Source organism: Ovis aries, chromosome 19, assembly GCF_016772045.2.
Source record: "Ovis aries strain OAR_USU_Benz2616 breed Rambouillet chromosome 19, ARS-UI_Ramb_v3.0, whole genome shotgun sequence".
Taxonomy (NCBI): Eukaryota; Metazoa; Chordata; class Mammalia; order Artiodactyla; family Bovidae; genus Ovis; species Ovis aries.
The window spans coordinates 17,598,178-17,618,924 of NC_056072.1; the positions used below are offsets into that span (position 1 = coordinate 17,598,178).

The 20,747-nt window shown below is 38.5% G+C and overlaps 1 protein-coding gene across 3 annotated transcripts in view; it reads left to right on the forward strand.

The window, feature by feature from the left end:
* The window catches only part of RAD18 (RAD18 E3 ubiquitin protein ligase), a 108,338-nt gene that overhangs the window by 38,879 nt on the left and 48,712 nt on the right, over positions 1-20,747 (forward strand). For all 3 annotated transcript variants that reach the window (XM_004018298.4, XM_012099578.3, XM_042235920.2), the window contains exons 8-9: positions 1,516-1,592; positions 2,877-2,937. In XM_004018298.4, coding sequence (XP_004018347.1) covers positions 1,516-1,592; positions 2,877-2,937 — 138 coding nt within the window. The remainder of the gene's footprint in view (positions 1-1,515; positions 1,593-2,876; positions 2,938-20,747) is intronic.

Here is a 20,747-nt window from a genome sequence, read left to right on the forward strand (position 1 = left end):
ACCCAGTAAAGTCTGTAGAAAATAACCTTGAATCTGGTGTGAGCCCCACATCTAAGCTTCCCAGGATTTTTGTGCAGTTATGGTGGTTCACCCTGGGCCTTTTACAATCCATCGGAAAGGTTGTCTGAAATCTTCTTACCCAGCAGTAGGATGATCCTTGTTTTAATTATGTCAGCCAGTACTCATGACCCTCTCCTCGGAAGCATTTGACTTAGATTTCCAGCTAGTTGGTTTCTCTGTGAGCTTAGCTCTGATGGATTCAAGAAGAGTTACAGTTTTATAAGTTATTCAGGCTCTTCTTGTTACTAGGGTGTGAGTGACACTATATCCAGGTCTTTATATCTTATACAGAATCAGAAGTCCCCCTGAAAGATTTAAGCTCCTGAGTTGCATCTAGTCCTAATACAATCTCCTTAATATCTTAGAAGAGAGCAATATGCCAGATGCTATCTTGAGTGATACTTGGGTGAGTGGATTGGGCAGAATGCAAGTGGTCCCTTTGCTTTTCTGTTATACCATGATTCAGTAAATTTATGTTAGCTGTTCAGCTCATAGAGACTGTTTACATTGTTTCTACTGGTTTTAATGATATTAGGGAGGCAAGGGGTACCTCTCAGTCCTTGAAAAATAAACTTTGAATTGAGATAATTGCATTCTTAAATGATCCTCTCAAGGACAGTGGGTGTTGTAAGAAACTTTTAAATAGGGATTTTGTATAAATTTATATAGCATTTAAATTCTTATGGTGAAGAATATGATGATTTCCCCTGTTTACCAGTTATCCAGCCTAAACAGTGTCAACCATGCCTAATGGTGTTTGTTGTCCATCATTTACACTCCTTTCTAGACATAGTATCCTTTTATGTATAAATTGTGTGTCAGGGCTTGTGGTTCTTTCCCCTATACTATATGTACTTTAGTCTTAATGTGTTGGCCTAGTAGGCAGAAAGATAGCATTGGTAAATTTCATGGTATTTGCAGTCAAAGGTATTTACATATGAGATGGAGCATATTCCAGATCTCTTTGATGTATATGATTGGTAACTACACGTACTGACAAAAATTCTGGAGTCTGGGACATTTCCCCCCCTGTTATTTATAGACCTTTGACTTTCTTTGAAAAGTACCTTCTTATAACATTTTGTACATTGGCATTAGAGTGGATATCCCAGAAGAACAGAATTCACACTAACAGATTAATTTTCGTATTCCATTGGAACTGCTGTTTATATCTGTTTACTCAACAGAAAGAGCAAAATGACTTTGCTGTCTCTTCTGGTTACTTTTTAAACTAATTGCATGTGTAAAAGTTAAATGTTTTAACTCTGTGTTCTTTTTTTTTTTTCCCCCTTTTATTTTGAAATAACTTTAGACTTACAGAAAAATATTTATAAAGACCAAACAGGGAGTTCACGTATACCCATCATCTAGCTTCAGTGTTAATAGATCATATAACTAGAGTACATTGAGCCATGTCATGTAATTAATACTGACTGTATGTCCTTGTTTTAATAGCTGCTGAAATAGTTCAAGAAATTGAAAATATGGAGAAGACTCGGATGCGTTTTGAAGCTAGTAAACTCAATGAAACTGTATGTTGATGGTCTTTTTAAGTATCTTGGTAAAAATGAAGGAAAGAAAAGTGGAATACCCTAGAAATTAAAGCAAACTGGTATTGAATCTGTTCAGTGGTAAATGTACTAGAATACTTTTCCATTTAATGTATTATGATTCACTTACAGCTCATTTTTAGTACAGAATTCTAATGTATTTAGCAGTCTTCTGGCACAAAATCAGTCCAACGTAGAGTTTATTAGCGAATTACAGTTTTTTGGGAAAGTCATGTGCCTGTACATCAGGTAACCTTGGTATTGACCCTTTCTCTGGCAGTTGCATTTAATAAGCTGTTTACCATTTAACCTGTGTGACCTTTAGGATCTTCATCTGTAAGACTCAGGGGTTGAACTGTATGATCTCTGAGGGCCCCTTTTAGTGCTGGCATTCTGCAATTCTATGATTATACTGGTTGAGAAGTCAAGTAATTGTAAGAGCTGACGAGGATTGAGCATCTGTTGAGCTTGTTGAGGGAATCAGAGACCTAAATTCCTTCACTATTGCCTTCCTCTAGCTTGATGGTCCAAAACTTAAGGAAAGGGTATCAAAGAAGAAAATAGTCATTGTGTCCTTTGACACTGGAGGAAGTGTTTTGGGCTCTCCCATGTAGACATTTTCTAGGCCATTGGTAGTGTGTTTGTAAGGAAAGCAGCAACTTTAGGCAAGTAAGTTTATAATCAGATAGGAAAAAAATGAGATTTTCATTGATTTCGGTATTACCCGTGTGCTGACTATAAGAGGGAAACTATAATGAATTGTGTCAGTACGTTTCTGATCTTTGAAGTTTAATATTTTAAAAAGTGAACTAGAAATTTAACATATGAAGTCTTGTATTGCATCTTCTCTACATATTACCTTTGTGGTAGACTTGGGAGTTAGATTGGGAAAAGATAGAAGACAAACAGGGAGATCTGCCTTATTAATGACCTACTAAATGTCTCTTCAGTCTTGTGTAACCTGTTGTACTGATAAATGTGAAAAAATTAAATATTGAACATAGGAAATTTAATTGATTTTTGTGTTAATACTTTATATATTCTAGTAGAATCAGTGTTGCATTTTCTACTGATGTAAGTAAAACATATATTAATTATAGTATTAAAAGAAGTAAATAGGAGTTAATCTTCTTGGTCTATATAAAACAGGGATGAGAGATTATTTTCCTCAATTTTAAACATCCACATTAGAGACTTTTAAGTTTACTGTACTACTTTTTTTGTCATTTAAAAAAATTTTTAATTAAGAATATTTCATTTTTATAGGTAATGGTTTTTACAAAGGACCAAACAGAAAAGGAAATAGATGAAATTCACAGTAAATATCGTAAGTTATACTACACTTTATTTGCGAAAGACTTGGCTTGCAGTTTTTGATCTTAAGTAATTTTTAAAAAATGTGTTTTGTATATTAATGTTCAGTGCAAACTTTCCTGTTAATATTATTTAAGAGACTGAATTTTGGTTGAATGTTTATTTAGACAGTGACTTTTTTTTTTTTGCAAGTATGTGCCTGCTCTTTTCTTTTTTTGATGAGTTACGAGTTTTGTTTTGTTTTTTAATTTATATTTTTATTGAAGGATAACTGCTTTACAGAATTTTGTTGTTTTCTGCCAAACCTCAACATGAATCAGCCATAGGTATATATATATCCCCTCCCTTTGGAATCTCTCTCCCGTCTCCCTTCCCATCCCACCCCTCTAGGTTGGTACAGAGCCCCTTTGTGAGTTTCCTGAGCCATACAGCAAATTCCTGTTGGCTATCTATTTTACATATGGTAATGTAAGTTTCCATGTTACTCTTTCCATATGTCTCACCCTCTCCTCCCCTCGCCCCATGCCCATTCGTCTATTCTCTATGTCTGTTTCTCCACTGCTGCCCTGTAAATAAATTCTTCAGAACCATTTTTCTAGATGCCGTATATATGCATTAGAATATGATATTTATTTTTCTCTTTCTGACTCACTTCACTCTGTTTTATAGGTTCTAGGTTCATCCACCTCATCTGTTCCTTTTTATGGCTGAGTAATATTCCATTGTGTATATGTACCACAACCTCTTTATCCATTCATCTGTTGATGGACATCTAGGTTCCTTCCATGTTCTAGCTATTGTAAATAGTGCTGCAATGACAATGGGATACATGTGTCTTTTTCAACCCTGGTTTCCTCAGGATATATGCCTAGGAGTAGGATTGCTGGGTCATATGGTGGTTTTATTCCTAGTTTTTTAAGGAGTCTCCATACCATCTTCCATAGTAGCTGTATCAATTTACATTCCCACCAACAGTGCAAGAGCATTCCCTTTTCTCCACACCCTCTGCAGTATTTATTGCTTGCAGACTTTTTGATGATGGCCATTCTGACCAGTGTGAAGTGATTTCTCATTGTGGTTCTGACTTGCATTTCTCTAGTAATGAGCAGTGTTGAGCATCTTTTCATGTGTCTGTTAGCCATCTGTATGTCTTCTTTGGACAGATGTCTGTTTAGGTCTTTTTCCCACTTTTTGATTGGGTTGTTTGTTTTCCTGGTATTGAGTTGTGTGAGCTGCTTGTATATTTTGGAAATTAACCCTTTGTCAGTTGTTTCATTTGCCATTATTTTCTCCCATTCTGAGGTTTATCTTTTCACCTTGCTTATAGTTTCCTTTGCTGTGCAAAAGCTTTTAAGTTTAATCAGGTCTCACTTGTTTACTTTTGTTTTTATTTCCATTAATCTAGGAGGTGGGTCATAGTGGATCTTACTTTGATTTATGTCATCCGAGTGTTCTGCCTATGTTTTCCTCTAAGAGTTTTATAGTTTCTGGTCTTACATTTAGGTCTTTAATCCATTTTGAGTTTATCTTTGTGTATGGTGTTAGGAAGTGTTCTAGTTTCATTGTTTTACATGTAGCTGTCCAGTTTTCTCAGCACCATTTATTGAAGAGACTGTCTTAGCCCTGCTGTACATTCTTACTTCCTTTGTCAAAAATAGGGTACTCATAGGTGCATGGGTTTATTTCTGGGTTTTCTATCTTGTTCCATTGATCTCTGTTTCTGGTTTTATGCCAGTACCATACTGTCTTGATGACTGTAGCTTTGTAGTATAATCTGAAGTCAGGAAGGTTGATTCCTGCAGCTCCATTCTTCTTTCTCAAGATTGCTTTGCCTATTCTGGGTCTTTTGTGTTTCCATATGAATTGTGAAATTTTTGTTCTAGTTCTGTGAAAAATGACATTGGTAATTTGATAGGGATATCACATTTAATCTGTAGATGGGGTTTGGTAGTATAGTCATTTTCACAATATTGATTCTTCCTACCCAGGAATATGGAATATCTCTCCATCTGTTTATATCCTTTTTGATTTCTTTCATTAATGTCTTATAATTTTCTAAACAGTTCTTTTGTCTGCTTAGGTGAGTTTATTCTTAGATATTTAATTCTTTTTGTTGCAGTGGTGATTGGGATTGATTGCTTAATTTCTCTTTCTGATTTTTCATTGTTAGTTCATAGAAATACAAGTGATTTCTGTGTGTTGATTTTGTATGCTGCAACTTTGCTAAATTCACTGATGAGCTCTAGTAATTTTCTGATACTATCTTTAGGGTTTTCTATGTCCACTATCATGTCATCTGTAAAACGTAAGAGCTTTACTTCTTTTCCTATCTGGATTCCTTTTATTTCTTTTTCTTTTCTAATTGCTGTAGCTAGGACTTCCAGAACTATGTTGAATAATAGTGGTGGAAAGTGGACACCCTTGTCTTGTTCCTGGTCTTAGGGGGAACGCTTTCAGTTTCTCACCATTGAGAATAATGTTTGCTGCAGGCTTATCATATATGGCCTTTAATATGTTGAGGTAGTTTCCTTCTATGCCCGTTTTTTGAAGAGTTTTAATTATAAATGGGTGCTGAATTTTGTCAAATGTGCCTGCTCTTTGATTTGTGACTCACATTATACTTTGAGCTCATCACTAAGCATTTTGCAGATATTAATTAGTTGCTGTCAAAGCATCACTGTGAGAAGAAAATGGGATTCAAATGGAAACATTCCTGACTTACCATCCTGACCTCAGGCTACACAGTGACTTTTCTGTAAAGAATTTCAGTACTCTGTAGCTTGCAAATTTGTGCCAAAAATAGTTTTCATTTTATTCATTATTACCAGCTTCCCAACTTTATCACTTCATTTTCCTTAATGACGTTTGTATGTATCTTTCCCAGTGTGACCACGTTACTGTTTTGTCAATTAGGTAGCTGTTTATTCTTTGGTTGGTTGGTTTGTTTCCAATTTAAATTTACATTTAAAGTGCCCGGCCAATGGTGGAGAGTTAATATTTGCTGATTAAGTATCCCATAAATGCTATGTCTTAGTTGTGCTAAGAGAACTGTTTTCTTTTTTCACTTTTTAAACTTTGAAGGGGCAGGTCCAACTGTGACCTGTGGGGAGGAGGGAGGAAGTGCACAGGTCCCAGATGTGAGCACATCACTGTTGTGTCAGTTCAGTTCAGTTCAGTCGCTCAGTCGTGTCCGACTCTTTGCGACCCCATGAACTGCAGCACGCCAGGCCTCCCTGTCCATTACCACCTCCCGGAGTTCACTCAAACTCATGTCCATCGAGTAGGTGATGCCATCCAGCCATCTCATCCTCTGTCGTCCCCTTCTCCTCCTGCCCCCAATCCCTCCCAGCATCAGGGTCTTTTCCAATGAGTCAACTCTTCACATGAGGTAGCCAGAGTATTGGAGTTTCAGCTTTAGCATCAGTCCTTCCAAAAGAACACCCAGGGCTGATCTTCAAAATGGACTGGTTGGATCTCCTTGCAGTCCAAGGGACTCTCAAGAGTCTTCTCCAACACCACAGTTCAAAAGCATCAATTCTTCAGCGCTCAGCTTTCTTCACAGTCCAACTCTCACATGTATACATGACCACTGGAAAAACCATAGCCTTGACTAGACAGACCTTTATTGGCAAAGTAATATCTCTGCTTTTGAATATGCTATCTAGGTTGGTCATAACTTTTCTTCCAAGGAGTAAGCGTCTTTTAATTTCATGGCTGCAATCACCATCTGCAGTGATTCTGGAGCCCCAAAAAATAAAAGTCTGACACTGTTTCTACTGTTTCCCCATCTATTTGCCATGAAGTGATGGGACCAGATGCCATAATCTTAGTTTTCTGAATGTTGAGCTTTAAGCCAACTTTTTCACTCTCCTCTTTCACTTTCATCAAGAGGCTTTTTAGTTCCTCTTCACTTTCTGCCCTAAGGGTGGTGTTATCTGCATATCTGAGGTTATTGATATTTCTCCTGGCAATCTTGATTCCAGCTTGTGTTTCTTCCAGTCCAGCGTTTCTCATGATGTACTCTGCATAGAAGTTAAATAAGCCAGGTGACAATATACAGCCTTGATGTACTCCTTTTCCTATTTGGAACCAGTCTGTTGTTCCATGTCCAGTTCTAACTGTTGCTTCCTGACCTGCATATAGGTTTCTCAAGAGACAGGTCAGGTGGTCTGGTATTCCCATCTCTTTCAGAATTTTCCACAGTTTATACTTTAATAATAATAAAAAAAAAACCTTTGGGGACACTTACTAAAGCTCAAGTGCTTATTATCATTATAGTTTTAGTCACATTTTCATTTAGTATCAGAATCTAAATATGCCATTGATAGCTCTTTTTTTTTTAAACATTTTTTAAAATGTTTTAATAAACTTTTTTTAGATCACATTTCTATTAGGCTTATATTAAAAAATCTGCCTCCTCCACCACCAACCTGTTTCCATTTCCATTTCCTTGAACTAATAACTGTCAAACCTTTGGGATTTTGTTTTAATAATTACCTTCATTTTTATAAATGATTGTTCTTTCTGCTATTTCTTGGAGAATTTTTCAGTTTTCCCTGTTAACAACTGATTGAAGTCCTAATTTGAAAAATGAAAATTTAGCTCCATTTTAAATCATGATTCTTCGCTTTCCTCTCAATCTCTGAATATTGTCCTAATTTTTTTATAAGGTTGGTATACAGTTTGAACTAGGCAGCATACATACTGTGGTTGTGAAGGGTAGCAGAATATGCCGCTTCCCAAGAATATGTCACTGTGGCATATTTCTTTGAGGAGAAGGCATTTGAGAAGCAGCAGAAAGAAAAGGTCTCTGCCTCCCCTCTATTTGCCTCAGATGGTGAAAAATCACCTGCAGTGCAGGCAACCTGAGTTTGATCCTGGGGTTGGGAAGATCGCCTAGAGTGACTGTATCCCAGACAATATTCTAGATACTAGGAATATAACATTCAGAAAGCAGATAATGTCTCAGCTCAAGCAGAGCTTACATTATATTGGGAATAGTCAGACAGTAAACAAGTGAATAAGATGTGTCAGATTCGTCTTATGTGCTATGAAGTGACTTCAGGTAGGGGTAGAAAGTGATGAAGCTGCTGGTCCAGGAAGATTCCCTTAAGTAGGTGAGAGACCTGTAGGAAGTGAGGCTGTTTTAGTAAATTAGGCCAGAGATATGGCATTTCTAGAGTGGTCATAGAACTAAAATTGACAATTCACAGGGCAAGGATTGTGGATAGGGAAAGGGATCAGAATTCCTATTTTGCTATGTTAAATTTGGGTTTCTAGTGGATATTTAAGTGGAAAAGAGAATTAAGTATGAATGGATTAATCTACCTAACTAAAAAGATGAGTGATTTAAAATTGTATACCTAAATTACCTGGGAGGAGAGTGCTGTGGGGAACAAAGCCTAAAACTAAGCCCTGGGACACTGCAAAGTTTAGAGCAACAGTTCTCTCAGTTCTCTAAGCCTTTGTGCACTCTTGAAATTTGTCTAGTGCACCAAAGAACTTTTGTTTATGTGGGTTATAGTTGTCAGTGTGTATCATATTACAGATTAGAGTTTAGGGGGTTCTGCTTCTGGCTAGGACAGAATAATTGGTATATACCCCTCTCCACCCTCCCCAAAAAACAACCACTCCTAAATGGGCAAAACACATGACATAGTTTTCAGGATGTTAGAAACAACGATAACAAAGGACAGGAATATCTGAGATATGAAAAAGTGAGACAAGCACTGTAACAGTTTCTAGGCTGAGAGCAGGGGTTCCCAGGCAGAGCCTGGTGGGCTCTTGAGTTAAGGAGAAAGAAAGACCAGGGAAGCTGACGGAGCTAAAGTTTGCAAGATAGAGTGTGGAGAGGAGAAAGTAGCACAGAGAGGGCGAGCCCTGGGGATGTGCAGAAGGCCCACCTTGTGAATCCGTTCAGTACAAAGAGTCTGTTCTCTACCCCAAGATGAAGTCAAACTAGAAATCAGTAACAAAGCCCTCTGTAAAGTCACCAGATAATTTGGAAACTAAATAATACAGTTCCAAATAACACATGGGTCTAAGAAAAATTAAAACCAGGAAATTTCAAAAATATTTTAACTCACTTATAAACAACAGTGAATTCACTGTATGTTAACGTCAATCATAAGTAATGTATTTTAATCATATATTCTCTGTGTTGAATCTAGAAAAATGATAATAGGTGATCTTATTTGCAAAGCAGAAATAGAAACACGGCTGTAAAGACCGAATATGTGGATACCAAGAGGGATGGGGGGTGGGGAGAATTGGGAGATTGGGATTGACATATATGTGCTATTGACACTATGTATCAAATAGGCAACTATTGAGAACCTGCTGTATACCACAAGGAAGTCTACTTAATGACCTGTGGTGACCTAAATGGGAAGAAAGTCCGAAAAAGAGAGTATATGTATATTTTCAAGTGATTCAGTGTGTGGATTGACACATTGACAATGTGTGGATTGACACATTGACAATGTGTGGATTGACTGTGTGGATCACAATAAACTGAAAAGTTCTTAAAGAGATGGGAATACCAGACCACCTTACCTGCCTCCTGAGAAACCTATATACAGGTCAAGAAGCAACAGTTAGAACTAAACATGGAACAATGGACTGATCCAAAACTGGGAAAGGAGTACATCCAGGCTGTATTCTGTCACCTTGTTTATTTAACTTATATGCAGTATACATGTGAAATGCCAGGCTGGATGAAGCACAAGCTAGAATCAAGATTGCCAGGAGAAATATCAACAACCTCAGATATGCGGATGATACCACTCTAATGGCAGAAAGTGAAGAAGAACTGAAGAGCCTCTTGATGAAAGGGAAAGAGCTTGAGAGTGAAAAAGTTGGCTTAAAACTCAACATTCAGAAAACTAAGATCATGGCATCTGGTTCTATGACTTCATGGCAGATAGATGGGGAAAATGTGGGACAGTGTCAGATTTCATTTTCCTGGGCTCCAGAATCAATGCAGACAGTTGGTTACAGCCATAAAATTAAAAGATACTTGCTCCTTGGAGAAAAGCTACAACAAACATCAGTTCAGTTCATTTCAATCGCTTAGTTGTGTACGACTTTGCGACCCCATGGACTGTAGCATGCCAGGCTTCCCTGTCCATTGCCAACTCCCAGAGTTTACTCAAACTCATGTCTATTGACTTGGTGATGCCATCCAACCCTCTCATTCTCTGTTGTCCCCTTCTACTCCTGCCTTCAATCTTTCCCAGCATCAGGGCCTTTTCCAATGAGTCAGCTCTTCACATCAGGTGGCCAAAGTATTGGAGTTTCAGCTTCAGCATCAGTCCTTCCAATGAATATTCAGGACCGATTTCCTTTAGGATGGATTGGTTGCATCTCCTTGCAGTCCAAGGGACTCTCGAGTCTTCTCCAACACCATAGGTCAAAAGCATCAATTCTTCAGTGCTCAGCTTTCTTTATAGTCCAACTCTCACATCCCTAATGACTCCTGGAAAAATCATAGCTTTGACTAGATAGACCTTTGTCAGCAAAGGAATGGCTCTGCTTTTTAATATGCTGTCTAGGTTGGTCATAACTTTCCTTCTAAGGAGCAAACATCTTTTAATTTCATGGCTGCAGTCACCATCTGCAGTGATTTCGGAGCCCCCCAAAATAAAGTCAGCCACCGTTTACACATCTGTTTGCCATGAAGTGATGGGACTGGATGCCATGATCTTAGTTTTCTGAATGTTGAGCTTTAAGCCAACATTTTCACTCTCCTCTTTCACTTTCATCAAGAGGCTGTTTAGTTCCTCTTCATTTTCTGCCATAAGGGTGCTGTCATCTACATATCTGAGGTTATTGATACTTCTCCTGGCAATCTTGATTCCAGCTTGTGCTTCATCCAGCCCAGCGTTTCTCATGGTAACAAACGTTGACAGCATATTAAAAAGCAGAACCATCACTTTGCACACAAAGGTCCTTATAGTAAAGACTACGGTTTCTCCAGTAGTCTTGTACAGATGTGAGAGCTGGACCATGAAGAAAGCTGGGCACCAAAGAATTGACACTTTGGAACTATGGTGGTGGAGAAGACTCTTGAGAGTTCCCTGGATTGTAAGGAGATCAAATCAGGCAATCCTAAAGGAAATCAACCCTGAATATTCATTGTAAGGACTGATGCTGAAGCTGAAGCTCTAATACTTTGGCCACCTGGTACAAGGAGCTGACTCACTAGAAAAGACCCTGATGCTGGGAAAGATTGAGGGCTGGAGGAGAAGGGGACGACAGAGGATGAGATGGTTGGATGGCATCACTGACTGAATGGACTTGAGTTTGGGCTAACTCAGGGGGACAGTGATGGATAGAGAAGCCTGGCATGCTGTAGTTCATGGGGTCACAGAGAGTCAGACACAACTTAGCAACTTAGCAATAGTAGCTGATTCACTTTTCTGTACAGCAGAACCTAACACATTGTAAAACAATTATAGTCAAATAAAATTTTTTTTAAAAAATCATATTTTGGTAAGAAAAAAAAACACTTTCCCAATACACAAAAATCAAAGTAAATGGAGATTTCTACTCCTAGCCCAGATGGAATAATAGACTATACTTACTTTCCCCCCCCTTAGAAGCTAGAAAACCAGATGAAATATATAAACCAATGGATTTTCAGATATTGGAAAAAAGGTAGCACAGGACTGTTATCCCTGAGAGAAAGAAAACAAATAAAATGATGAGCCTTACAGCTCCAGCAGCTGGCAGGCAGTTTAATGGCTCCGGGTGGGGGGAGCCCAAAATTATCTTGTTGTATCACTGAATAGGTACAGCAGAAATCAAAGTTGTGGAGACCAGGGTGACAGGACAGAGTCTCAGAAGGGAGGGATCCACAGAGAGAACAGAGCTCTAAAGATCTATAGAAAGATCTGGGCAAGTCTTTGGCTACCTGGCCTTCTAGCCTTGAATGAGAGAAAATTGCCCAGAGAAAAACTTGGAAAGGTTAGTTCCAGAACAATTCCTGGAGTTCACACAGGACAGGAAACAGCTTGAATTTCAACAGCTGCCAGGCACAGTTGAAAAAACTTCTTAGTAAGAAGTAAAGCATTAGGCAGAAGCCTCAGAAAGATATTACTGCTTTATTAGTAAAGCTTAACTACCTTAAGGCCGGATAATACATAGTTTGGACTTTGCAGGCTACATATGGTCTTTGTCAAATGTTCTTGTTTGTTTATAATCCTTTCTAAAATATGAATACCAGTCTTAGCTTGAGGACCATACAAAAATTAGCCATGGGTTGCATTTGACCCTTGGACTATTATTTGCCGATCCCTGCTCTAGGCTACTTGTGCTTTAATTTTCCTTAATAAAAAGATTTTTTTCATAGACTGGTTTTTAGCCCAGTTTTAGGTTCGCAGCAAAGTTAAGTGGAAAGTATTGACAGTTCCATGTCTCTCCTGATCTGACACAGGCACAGGCTCCCCTGCTCGCGACACCCCACGCCAGAGTGGGACATTCGTTTTAACTGATGGACCTACATTGACACCTGTTACCACTCAGAATCCACAGTTTATCCCGAGTTCATTCTTAGTAGTATATATTCTGTGGGTTTTGACAAACATCCAGTGCTGTATTTCTACTGTTGCGGTACACAGGCATAGTTTCGTTGCCCTAAAAATCCTGTGTGTGCCACATCTTTATCCCTAACCCTGACAACCACTTACCTTATTCCTGTCTTCATAGTTTTGTCTTTTCCCGAATGTCATACAGTTGGATTCATACAGTATATATTCTTTTCCTTAGTAATGCATTTAAGCTTCCTCTAAGTTTTTTCATGGCTTAATAGCTCATTGTTTTTTGGGAGCTGAATAATCTATTTTCTGGATGTACCAGAGTTCAATGACCAGTTCCCTTACTGAAGAATATCTTGGTTGCCTCTTTTGGCAATTATGAGAAAAGCTATAATTAAATGTTCATGTGCAAGTTTTTGTGTGGACATAAGTTTTCAGTTCATTCTGGTAAATACTAAGGAATGTGGTTGCTGGGTCATAAGGTACCTTTAGTTTTTTAAGAACCTGTCAAGTTATCTTTGGAAGTGTCTGTGCCATTTTGCATTCCCACTGCATATGGTGGTGTTAGTGTTTGGATTTTTGCCATTCTGTTAGGTGTAGAGTGGTATCTCATTGTTTTAATGTGCAATTCTCTAACAACATGATGCTGAGCATCTTTTCCTATGCTTACTTGCCATCTACATATCTTCCTTGGTAAATCTTTTTTGCTCAGATATTCTGCCTGTTTTTTAATTGTGGTGTTCATTTTCTTACTGAGTTTTAAAAGTTCTTTATATATTTTGAATAAGTCCTTTACCAGTTGCGTCTTTTGGAGATATTTTTATCCAGTCTTTCTTTGGCTGTGTTCTTATTCTCTTCTCTTGATAATTTGCCCTGATAAAGTTTGAAAGCAAAGCATGAAATAATTTTGTTGACTCCAACTAGTTTGGTGTGCTTCAGAATAAACCACTGGAGAAAGCAATGGCAGCCCACTCCAGTACTCTTGCCTGGAAAATCCCATGGACAGAGGGGCCTGGTGGGCTGTAGTCCATGGGGTCACAAAGAGTCGGACACGACTGAGTGACTTCACTTTCACTTTTTACTTTCATGCATTGGAGAAGGCAGTGGCAACCCACTCCGGTATTCTTGCATGGATAATCCCAGGGACGGAGGAGCCTGTGGGCTGCTGTCTGTGGGGTCACAAAGAGTCGGATACAACTGAAGCAACTTAGCAGCAGCAGCAGAATAAACTACAATACAGTTTAAGGATAGAATAAAATTTTGCCACCAACAATATAAAATTAACAGTATCCTATTGAAATTACCAGGCATTCAAAGAAGCAAAAAAAGAAAAGATCCTAGAAAAGAGAAAAATCAATTAATAGAACCAGAGCTTCCCTGGTGGCTTAGACTGTAAAGAATCTGCCTGCAATGCAGGAGACCTGGGTTTGATCCCTGGGTCAGGAAGAGCCCCTGGAGAAGGGAATAGCAACCCCCTCCAGTATTCTGGCCTGGAGAATTCCATGGACAGAGGCTCCTGGTGGGCTGCAATCCTTGGGGTCATAAAGAGTCGGACATGACTGAGCAACTAACACACAGGAATGACAGAACTGGTAAAACTAGTAGATAAGAATGTTAAAACAGCATTTACAAATACGCTCCTTATGTCAAAAAGGAAGAATCAAGGAGGATCCTGCTGAGTTGAGAAGTGGACCCTATAAAAAAGACCAAATGGAATTCCTTAGATGACAAACATACTTGAATTGGAAAATGTACTGGATGAAGTAAAAGCAGATTAGGGAATAAATTGAACTGAATGAAAATGCATCATATCACTGTGGGTTGCAACTGAAGCAGTGCCTAGGAGGAAATGTGTAGCATTAAATGCTGATACTAGAAAATTAGAGAAGAGGTTTTAAATTTATCATTAATACTTTCATCTTAAGAAACTAGAAAAAAGGGTAAATTCCATCCAAAGCAAGCAGGAAGAATGTAATAGTGAAGAGCAGAAATCAATGGAATTGAAGACAGGAAAATAACAAAATCTATGAAACCTCAAGCTGGTTGTTTGAAAAGATCAACAAAATTGAGAAACCTCTAGCAACCCTGATTAGGACTAAAAGAGAGAAAACACAAATTGTGGGTATCAGGAATAAAAGAGGGAGGATACTAAGTATCTTATTGTAATTAATAAGTATTACAGGTAACTGGCAATGCATTTGGGAACATACATGAAATGGACAAATTTCGTAATGACCCAATTACTAAACCTTAGTCAAGGAAAAGTAGATAAGCATGAATATTCCTTCATCTGGGAACTAAATTGAATTTGCATCCCCAGGAAGAAAATTCCAGATCCAAATGGCTGCAGTGGTGAATTTTGTGAAATACATAAAGAAGGAAATAATACTAATTCTAAAAAAATTCTTCTAAAAAATTGAAAAGGAAGGAATACTTCCTACCTTAAAGTTCTGACCAGTATTCTTCATGAACATAGATGCAAAAATTCTTAACAGTATTTTGGTAAATCAATTCCAACATTACATAAAAGGATAATGCATTATAACCAAGTTATAAAACCAAGGGATTTATCCTAAGATGGAGAAGGAAATGTCAACCCACTCGTGTATTCTTGCCTGGAAAATCCCATGAATGGAGGCTATAGTCCATGGGGTCGCAAAGAATCGGACACAACTGAGCGACTTCACTTATTCTAAGAATGCAAGACTGGTTTAATGTTAGAAAATTAATCAACATAATTCAGTGCATTAATAGACTGAAGAAGAAAAACACTGTATAATTTTTTAAGTAGATATAGATAAGCATTTGCAAAATTGAACAGTCAGTAATTAAAAGAACTCTTACTAAACAAGAATTTCATTAATCCTGTATGTGTTGTTCAGTCACTATGTCGTGTCAGACCCTGCGACTCCCTGGACTGTAGCCCGCCAGGCTCCTCTGTCCTCCGTTAACTCCTGGAGTTTGCACAGATTCATTTCCTCTGAGTCAGTGATGCTATCTAATCATCTCATCCTCTGCCGCCCCTTCAATCTTTCCCAGCATCAGGATCTTTCGTAGTGACTCTGCTCTTCGCATCAGGTGGCCAAAGTATTGGAACTTAAGCTTCAGCATCAGTTCTTTCAATGAATACTCAGGGTTGATTTTCTTTAGGATTGACTGATTTGCTCTCCTTGCAGTCCAGGGGACTCTGAAGAGTCCAAAATTTGAAAGCATCAATTCAGTTTAGGAGATCTGAAAAACTTACAACTAATGTCATATTTAATGGTGAAATAGTGAATGCTTCTTTTCTCTTACCATTGTTCTGTGGATTCAGCACTGTACTGTGGATTCTTGCCAGTGTGATAAGGCAAGAAATAGAAAGAATACTCAGAGTAAAAGGAAGAAATGCGACTTTTTATTCACAGTAAACATGATCACCTTTCACAAATAGTATGAATCATAAAAGAAAAGGAAAAAAGTGATACATTCTGTCTTATTAAAATAAAAACTTTTACTCTTCAGAAGACGGATATGAAAATGAAAAAGCAAGTAATAGATTATGAGGAAATATTGTAAAATTTGTATTTGACAAAGTGCTAGAATCTATATTTTATTTAGAACTCTTACAATTCAATAATATGTTCTAGGTGGTATTTTTTATTTTTTTATTTGGCCATACTGTACAACCTGGAAAATCCCATGGACAGAGGAGCCTGGTGGGGTGCAGTCCATGGGATCGCTAAGAGTCGGATACAACTGAGCAACTTCACTTTCATGCATTGGAGAAGGAAATGGCAACCCACTCCAGTGTGGAGTTGCATGGAGAATCCCAGGGACGGGGGAGCCTGGTGGGCTGCCATCTATGGGGTTGCACAGAGTCGGACACGACTGAAATGACTTAGCAGTAGCAGTACAGCTTTTGGTATCTTAGTTTACCAACCAGGGATCAAACCTAAGCCTCCAGCAGTGAGAGCAGAGCCCTAACCACTGGACTGCCAGGCAGTCCCCAGTATTTTTTATTTATTATTATTATTTTTTTAATTTAAATTTATTTATTTTTAAAATTTATTTATTTGTGCGTGTGCTCTTTTATTTTTATTTTTTACTTTACAATACCGTATTGGTTTGCCATACATTGACATGAATCCGTCACGGGTGTACATGAGTTCCCAATCCTGAACCTCCCTCCCACCACCCTCCCCATATCATCTCTCTGGGTCATCCCAGTGCACCAGCCCCATGCATCCTGTATCCTGCATCGAACCTAGACTGGCGATTCGTTTCTTACATGATAGTATACATGTTTCAATGCCATTCTCCCAAATCATCCCACCTTCTCCCTCTCCCACAGAGTCCAAAAGTCCGTTCTATACATCTGTGTCTCTTTTGCTGTCTCACATACAGGGTTATCATTACCATCTTTCTAAATTATAGCAAATGAAGCAACTGACAAATAACTAATCTCAAAAATATACAAGCAACTTATGCAGCTCAATTCCAGAAAATAAATGACCCAATCAAAAAATGGGCCAAAGAACTATAGACATTTCTCCAAAGAAGTCATATGGATGGCCCCAGTATTTTTTAAAAGGGCAAGTGAGAGCAGAGTGCTAACCACTGGACTGCCAGGCAATCCCAGTATTTTTTAAAAGGGCAAATATTTCAACAGATTCCTCAAGAAAAGAAAATACTCATATGCCAAATAACTACATAAAAATATATCGTTTGTCTTGTTAGTCATTAGTCACGAATCTTTGGAAAAATAGAAATTAAAATAACAGTAAAATAATACTACACGCTTATTTTAACGACACAAAAGAAAAAAACAATACCAAGTGTTGACCAGGATGTAGAGCACATGAAACTCTTATACATTTCTGGTGAGACTGCAGAAAGATACAGTCATTTAAATAAACAGTTTAGTAGTTTGTTATAAATTGACACGTGCACCTACTTACTCCTAGCTGTTTACCCAAGAGAAGTGAAAGCATATATCCACATCCAGATTTTTAGAATCAGATTTGTCAAGATGTTCAGTTTAGTTCAGTTCAGTTCAGTCGCTCAGTCGTGTCCGACTCTTTGCGACCCCATCAATCGCAGCACGCCAGGCCTCCCTGTTCATCACCATCTCCTGGAGTTCACTCAGACTCACGTCCTTCGAGTCCGTGATGCCATCCAGCCATCTCATCCTCGGTCGTCCCCTTTTCCTCCTGCCCCCAATCCCTCCCAGCATGAGAGTTTTTTCCAATGAGTCAACTCTTCTCATGAGGTGGCCAAAGTACTGGAGTTTCAGCTTTAGCATCATTCCTTCCAAAGAAATCCCAGGGTTGATCTCCTTCAGAATGGACTGGTTGGATCTCCTTGCAGTCCAAGGGACTCTCAAGAGTCTTCTCCAACACCACAGTTCAAAAGCATCAATTCTTCGGCGCAAAGCCTTCTTCAAAGTCCAATTCTCACATCCATACATGACCAGAGGAAAAACCATAGCCTTGACTAGACGGACCTTAGTCGGCAAAGTAATGTCTCTGCTTTTGAATATGCTGTCTAGGTTGGTCATAACTTTTCTTCCAAGGAGTAAGCGTCTTTTAATTTCATGGCTGCAGTCACCATCTGCAGTGATTCTGGAGCCGAAAAAAATAAAGTCTGACACAGTTTCCAGTGTTTCCCCATCTATTTCGCATGAAGTGATGGGACCGGATAAATAAAGTTCATTAGTTATAAGTAAACAGTTTGATGAGTGTTACAGATAAATGTTACAGCAGGTTATTCATACTATCTTAAACTGAAAACAATCTCAGTATCGATAAACACATTGCAATATATTCAAAAAAGAATTAACCCCTGATATTTGAAACAACAGGATGAATCTCAGAAACATTATACTAACAAAAGCCCAACTGAAAAGGTAGCACCCTGTATAATTCCACTTCTGTACCCTTCTGGAAAGGACAGAAGTATGGTAACAGAAAGCAAAGTGGTACTGCCTGGGGCTACAGATGGAAAAAGGCAGGGACTGACTACAAAGGAAGTCTGTGGATAATTTAAATCTTCTGTTTCATGGTTGTGTTGGTAGATAACACAACTATACATTCTTTTAAAAGGCATCAGATTGTCCACTTAAAACATTTTTTGTGCAAATTATTTTTCAGTAAGTCTGATCCTAAAAATTTAGTGAGAAGAATAAGACTCCTTTCTGTTTTTGCAAATCTCTTTAATGTCTTAATTACTAGAGACATCTTGACTCTCACTCACATTAACTTCTGTATTTAAACTGTTGTCATGTGTTGTTTTAGGTAAAATATATGAAAAGTATCCAGGTTCTGAGACAGGTAATTGATTTCATGAATCATGTTTCACAATACACTGTGGCAAGAGTGATTTCACAGGAGAGGAGACATCAGAAGCGCTTAGAATTGATTGAGACCAAATTTGAGGTGAGGAAGTGGAGCTGTGAAGGCAGACAACTCTTAGGGCAAGTTTCGCTGTGTCAGTAAGAGTGAGAAATGAAGTCAAAGCTGGAGGTGGGTGCTGGGTCCTGGGACGGTTTTGTTTGTTGATAGTTCAGTTGGTAAAGAATCCTCCTGCAATGCAGGAGACCCTGGTTCGATCTCTGGGTTGGGAAAATGCCCTGAAGAAGGGATAGGCTACCCACTCCAGTGTTCTGGCCTGGAGAATTCCATGGATTTTAGAGTCCATGGAGTCTCGAAGAGTCAGACATGGCTGAGAGACTTTCACCTTCACTTCAAAGTTGGAAGATACTTAACCCAATGGTTATCTGATCTGTTTTTACTGCCACTCACAGTGAAAAATTTATCTTATATTACTGTTACCTGTATGCACACATATTACTGAAATAAATTTTGCAAAATAGTTTTTAATCTTTTCATGTTTTAAAAGGTTGTATTTAGATATTTTCAGATGATGTTCCTGTGCACCCTCCTTGAGCTTGACTGTCTCCAACATTAGAAAAAATTGGTTTCCATCATATTTTCTTAGAATTTCTTTAGTGACTTTGAAAAAATAAAAGTAGTGAGATAATTGACTTCCAAAGCCACTTGGTTATGCTTATCTAAACCATAACTGATCTTACTTATTTTTAAAAGCGGGACAAATTACAGAATTCCTGTGTGTTCCTTGCCTCCACACATGTATAACCTCTGCAAATACCAATATTCCCACACTAGAGTAGTACATTTGTTACAGTTGTTGAACCTACATTGACACTCACAATCACACACAGTCTGTAGTTTACTTCTAGGTTCTCACTTGGTGTTGTACATCCTATGGGTTTTGACAAATTTGTGACGTGTATCTACCAATATAATATCATACAGAGTGTTTTCACTGCCCCAGAAGTCCTCTGTGCTCCATCTGTTCGTCTCCCTTCCCCATCCTCAACCCCAGGCCCTGATCTTTTCACTGTCTCCATAGTTTTGCCTTTTTGTGAATATCCTATGTATAGCTGGAATCATATAGTATGTAGCCTTTTCAGATTGTCTTCTTTCATTTATGTGCGTGCCTGCTCAGTCTTTTCAGTCATGTCCAACTCTTGCAACCCCATGGACTATTGCCTGCCAGTCTCCTCTAACCATGGGGTTCTCCAGGCAAGAACACTGGAGTGGGTTGCTGTGCCCTCCTCCAGGGGACCTTTCGGACCCAGGGATAGAACCCATGTCTCTTACATCTCCTGCATTGACCGGCAGACTCTTTACCACTAGTGCTGCCTGGGAAGCCCTTTGTGTCACTTAGTACTGTTCGTGTAAGGCTCTTCTGTCTTTTCATGCTTTGATAGCTCATTTCTTTTCAGAACTGGTTGACACTCCACTTTCTGGATATATCACAGTTTGATTGATTATCTGTTAACCTACTGAAGGACCTCTTGGTTGTTTCCTCTTTCCATTTTAATGCACTTGGGCACTTTTTATCCTATCCTTTTTGTTTTACTAAGAAAAACATGCTGATCTGGACCTACTAAGTTGTATTCATAACCCACACTTTCACTTTCAAAAGCACAATCCCATCCCAAGCTTACTTGTATGCAGTGGGAAAGATTCAAAAGAGAGGAGAAGTTGGTGGTACAGGAAAGGATAATTGCATCCTTGAGAAGGCCTTAATGGAATCCAGAGCATAAATTAGAGCTTGGTCCTTAAATGCAGCAAGGACAGCCTTTGCATGCTCACTGCGAGGGAAGAGAGATCATGTGTGCACAGATGAAGTAGTAGTAGTTGTAAGATGTCAGAGTTCCTGTTAGAATTTATCTGTATTTTCAGAGTGATGTGAGCACAGCTGAGAAGCAAGCGTTGCAGTT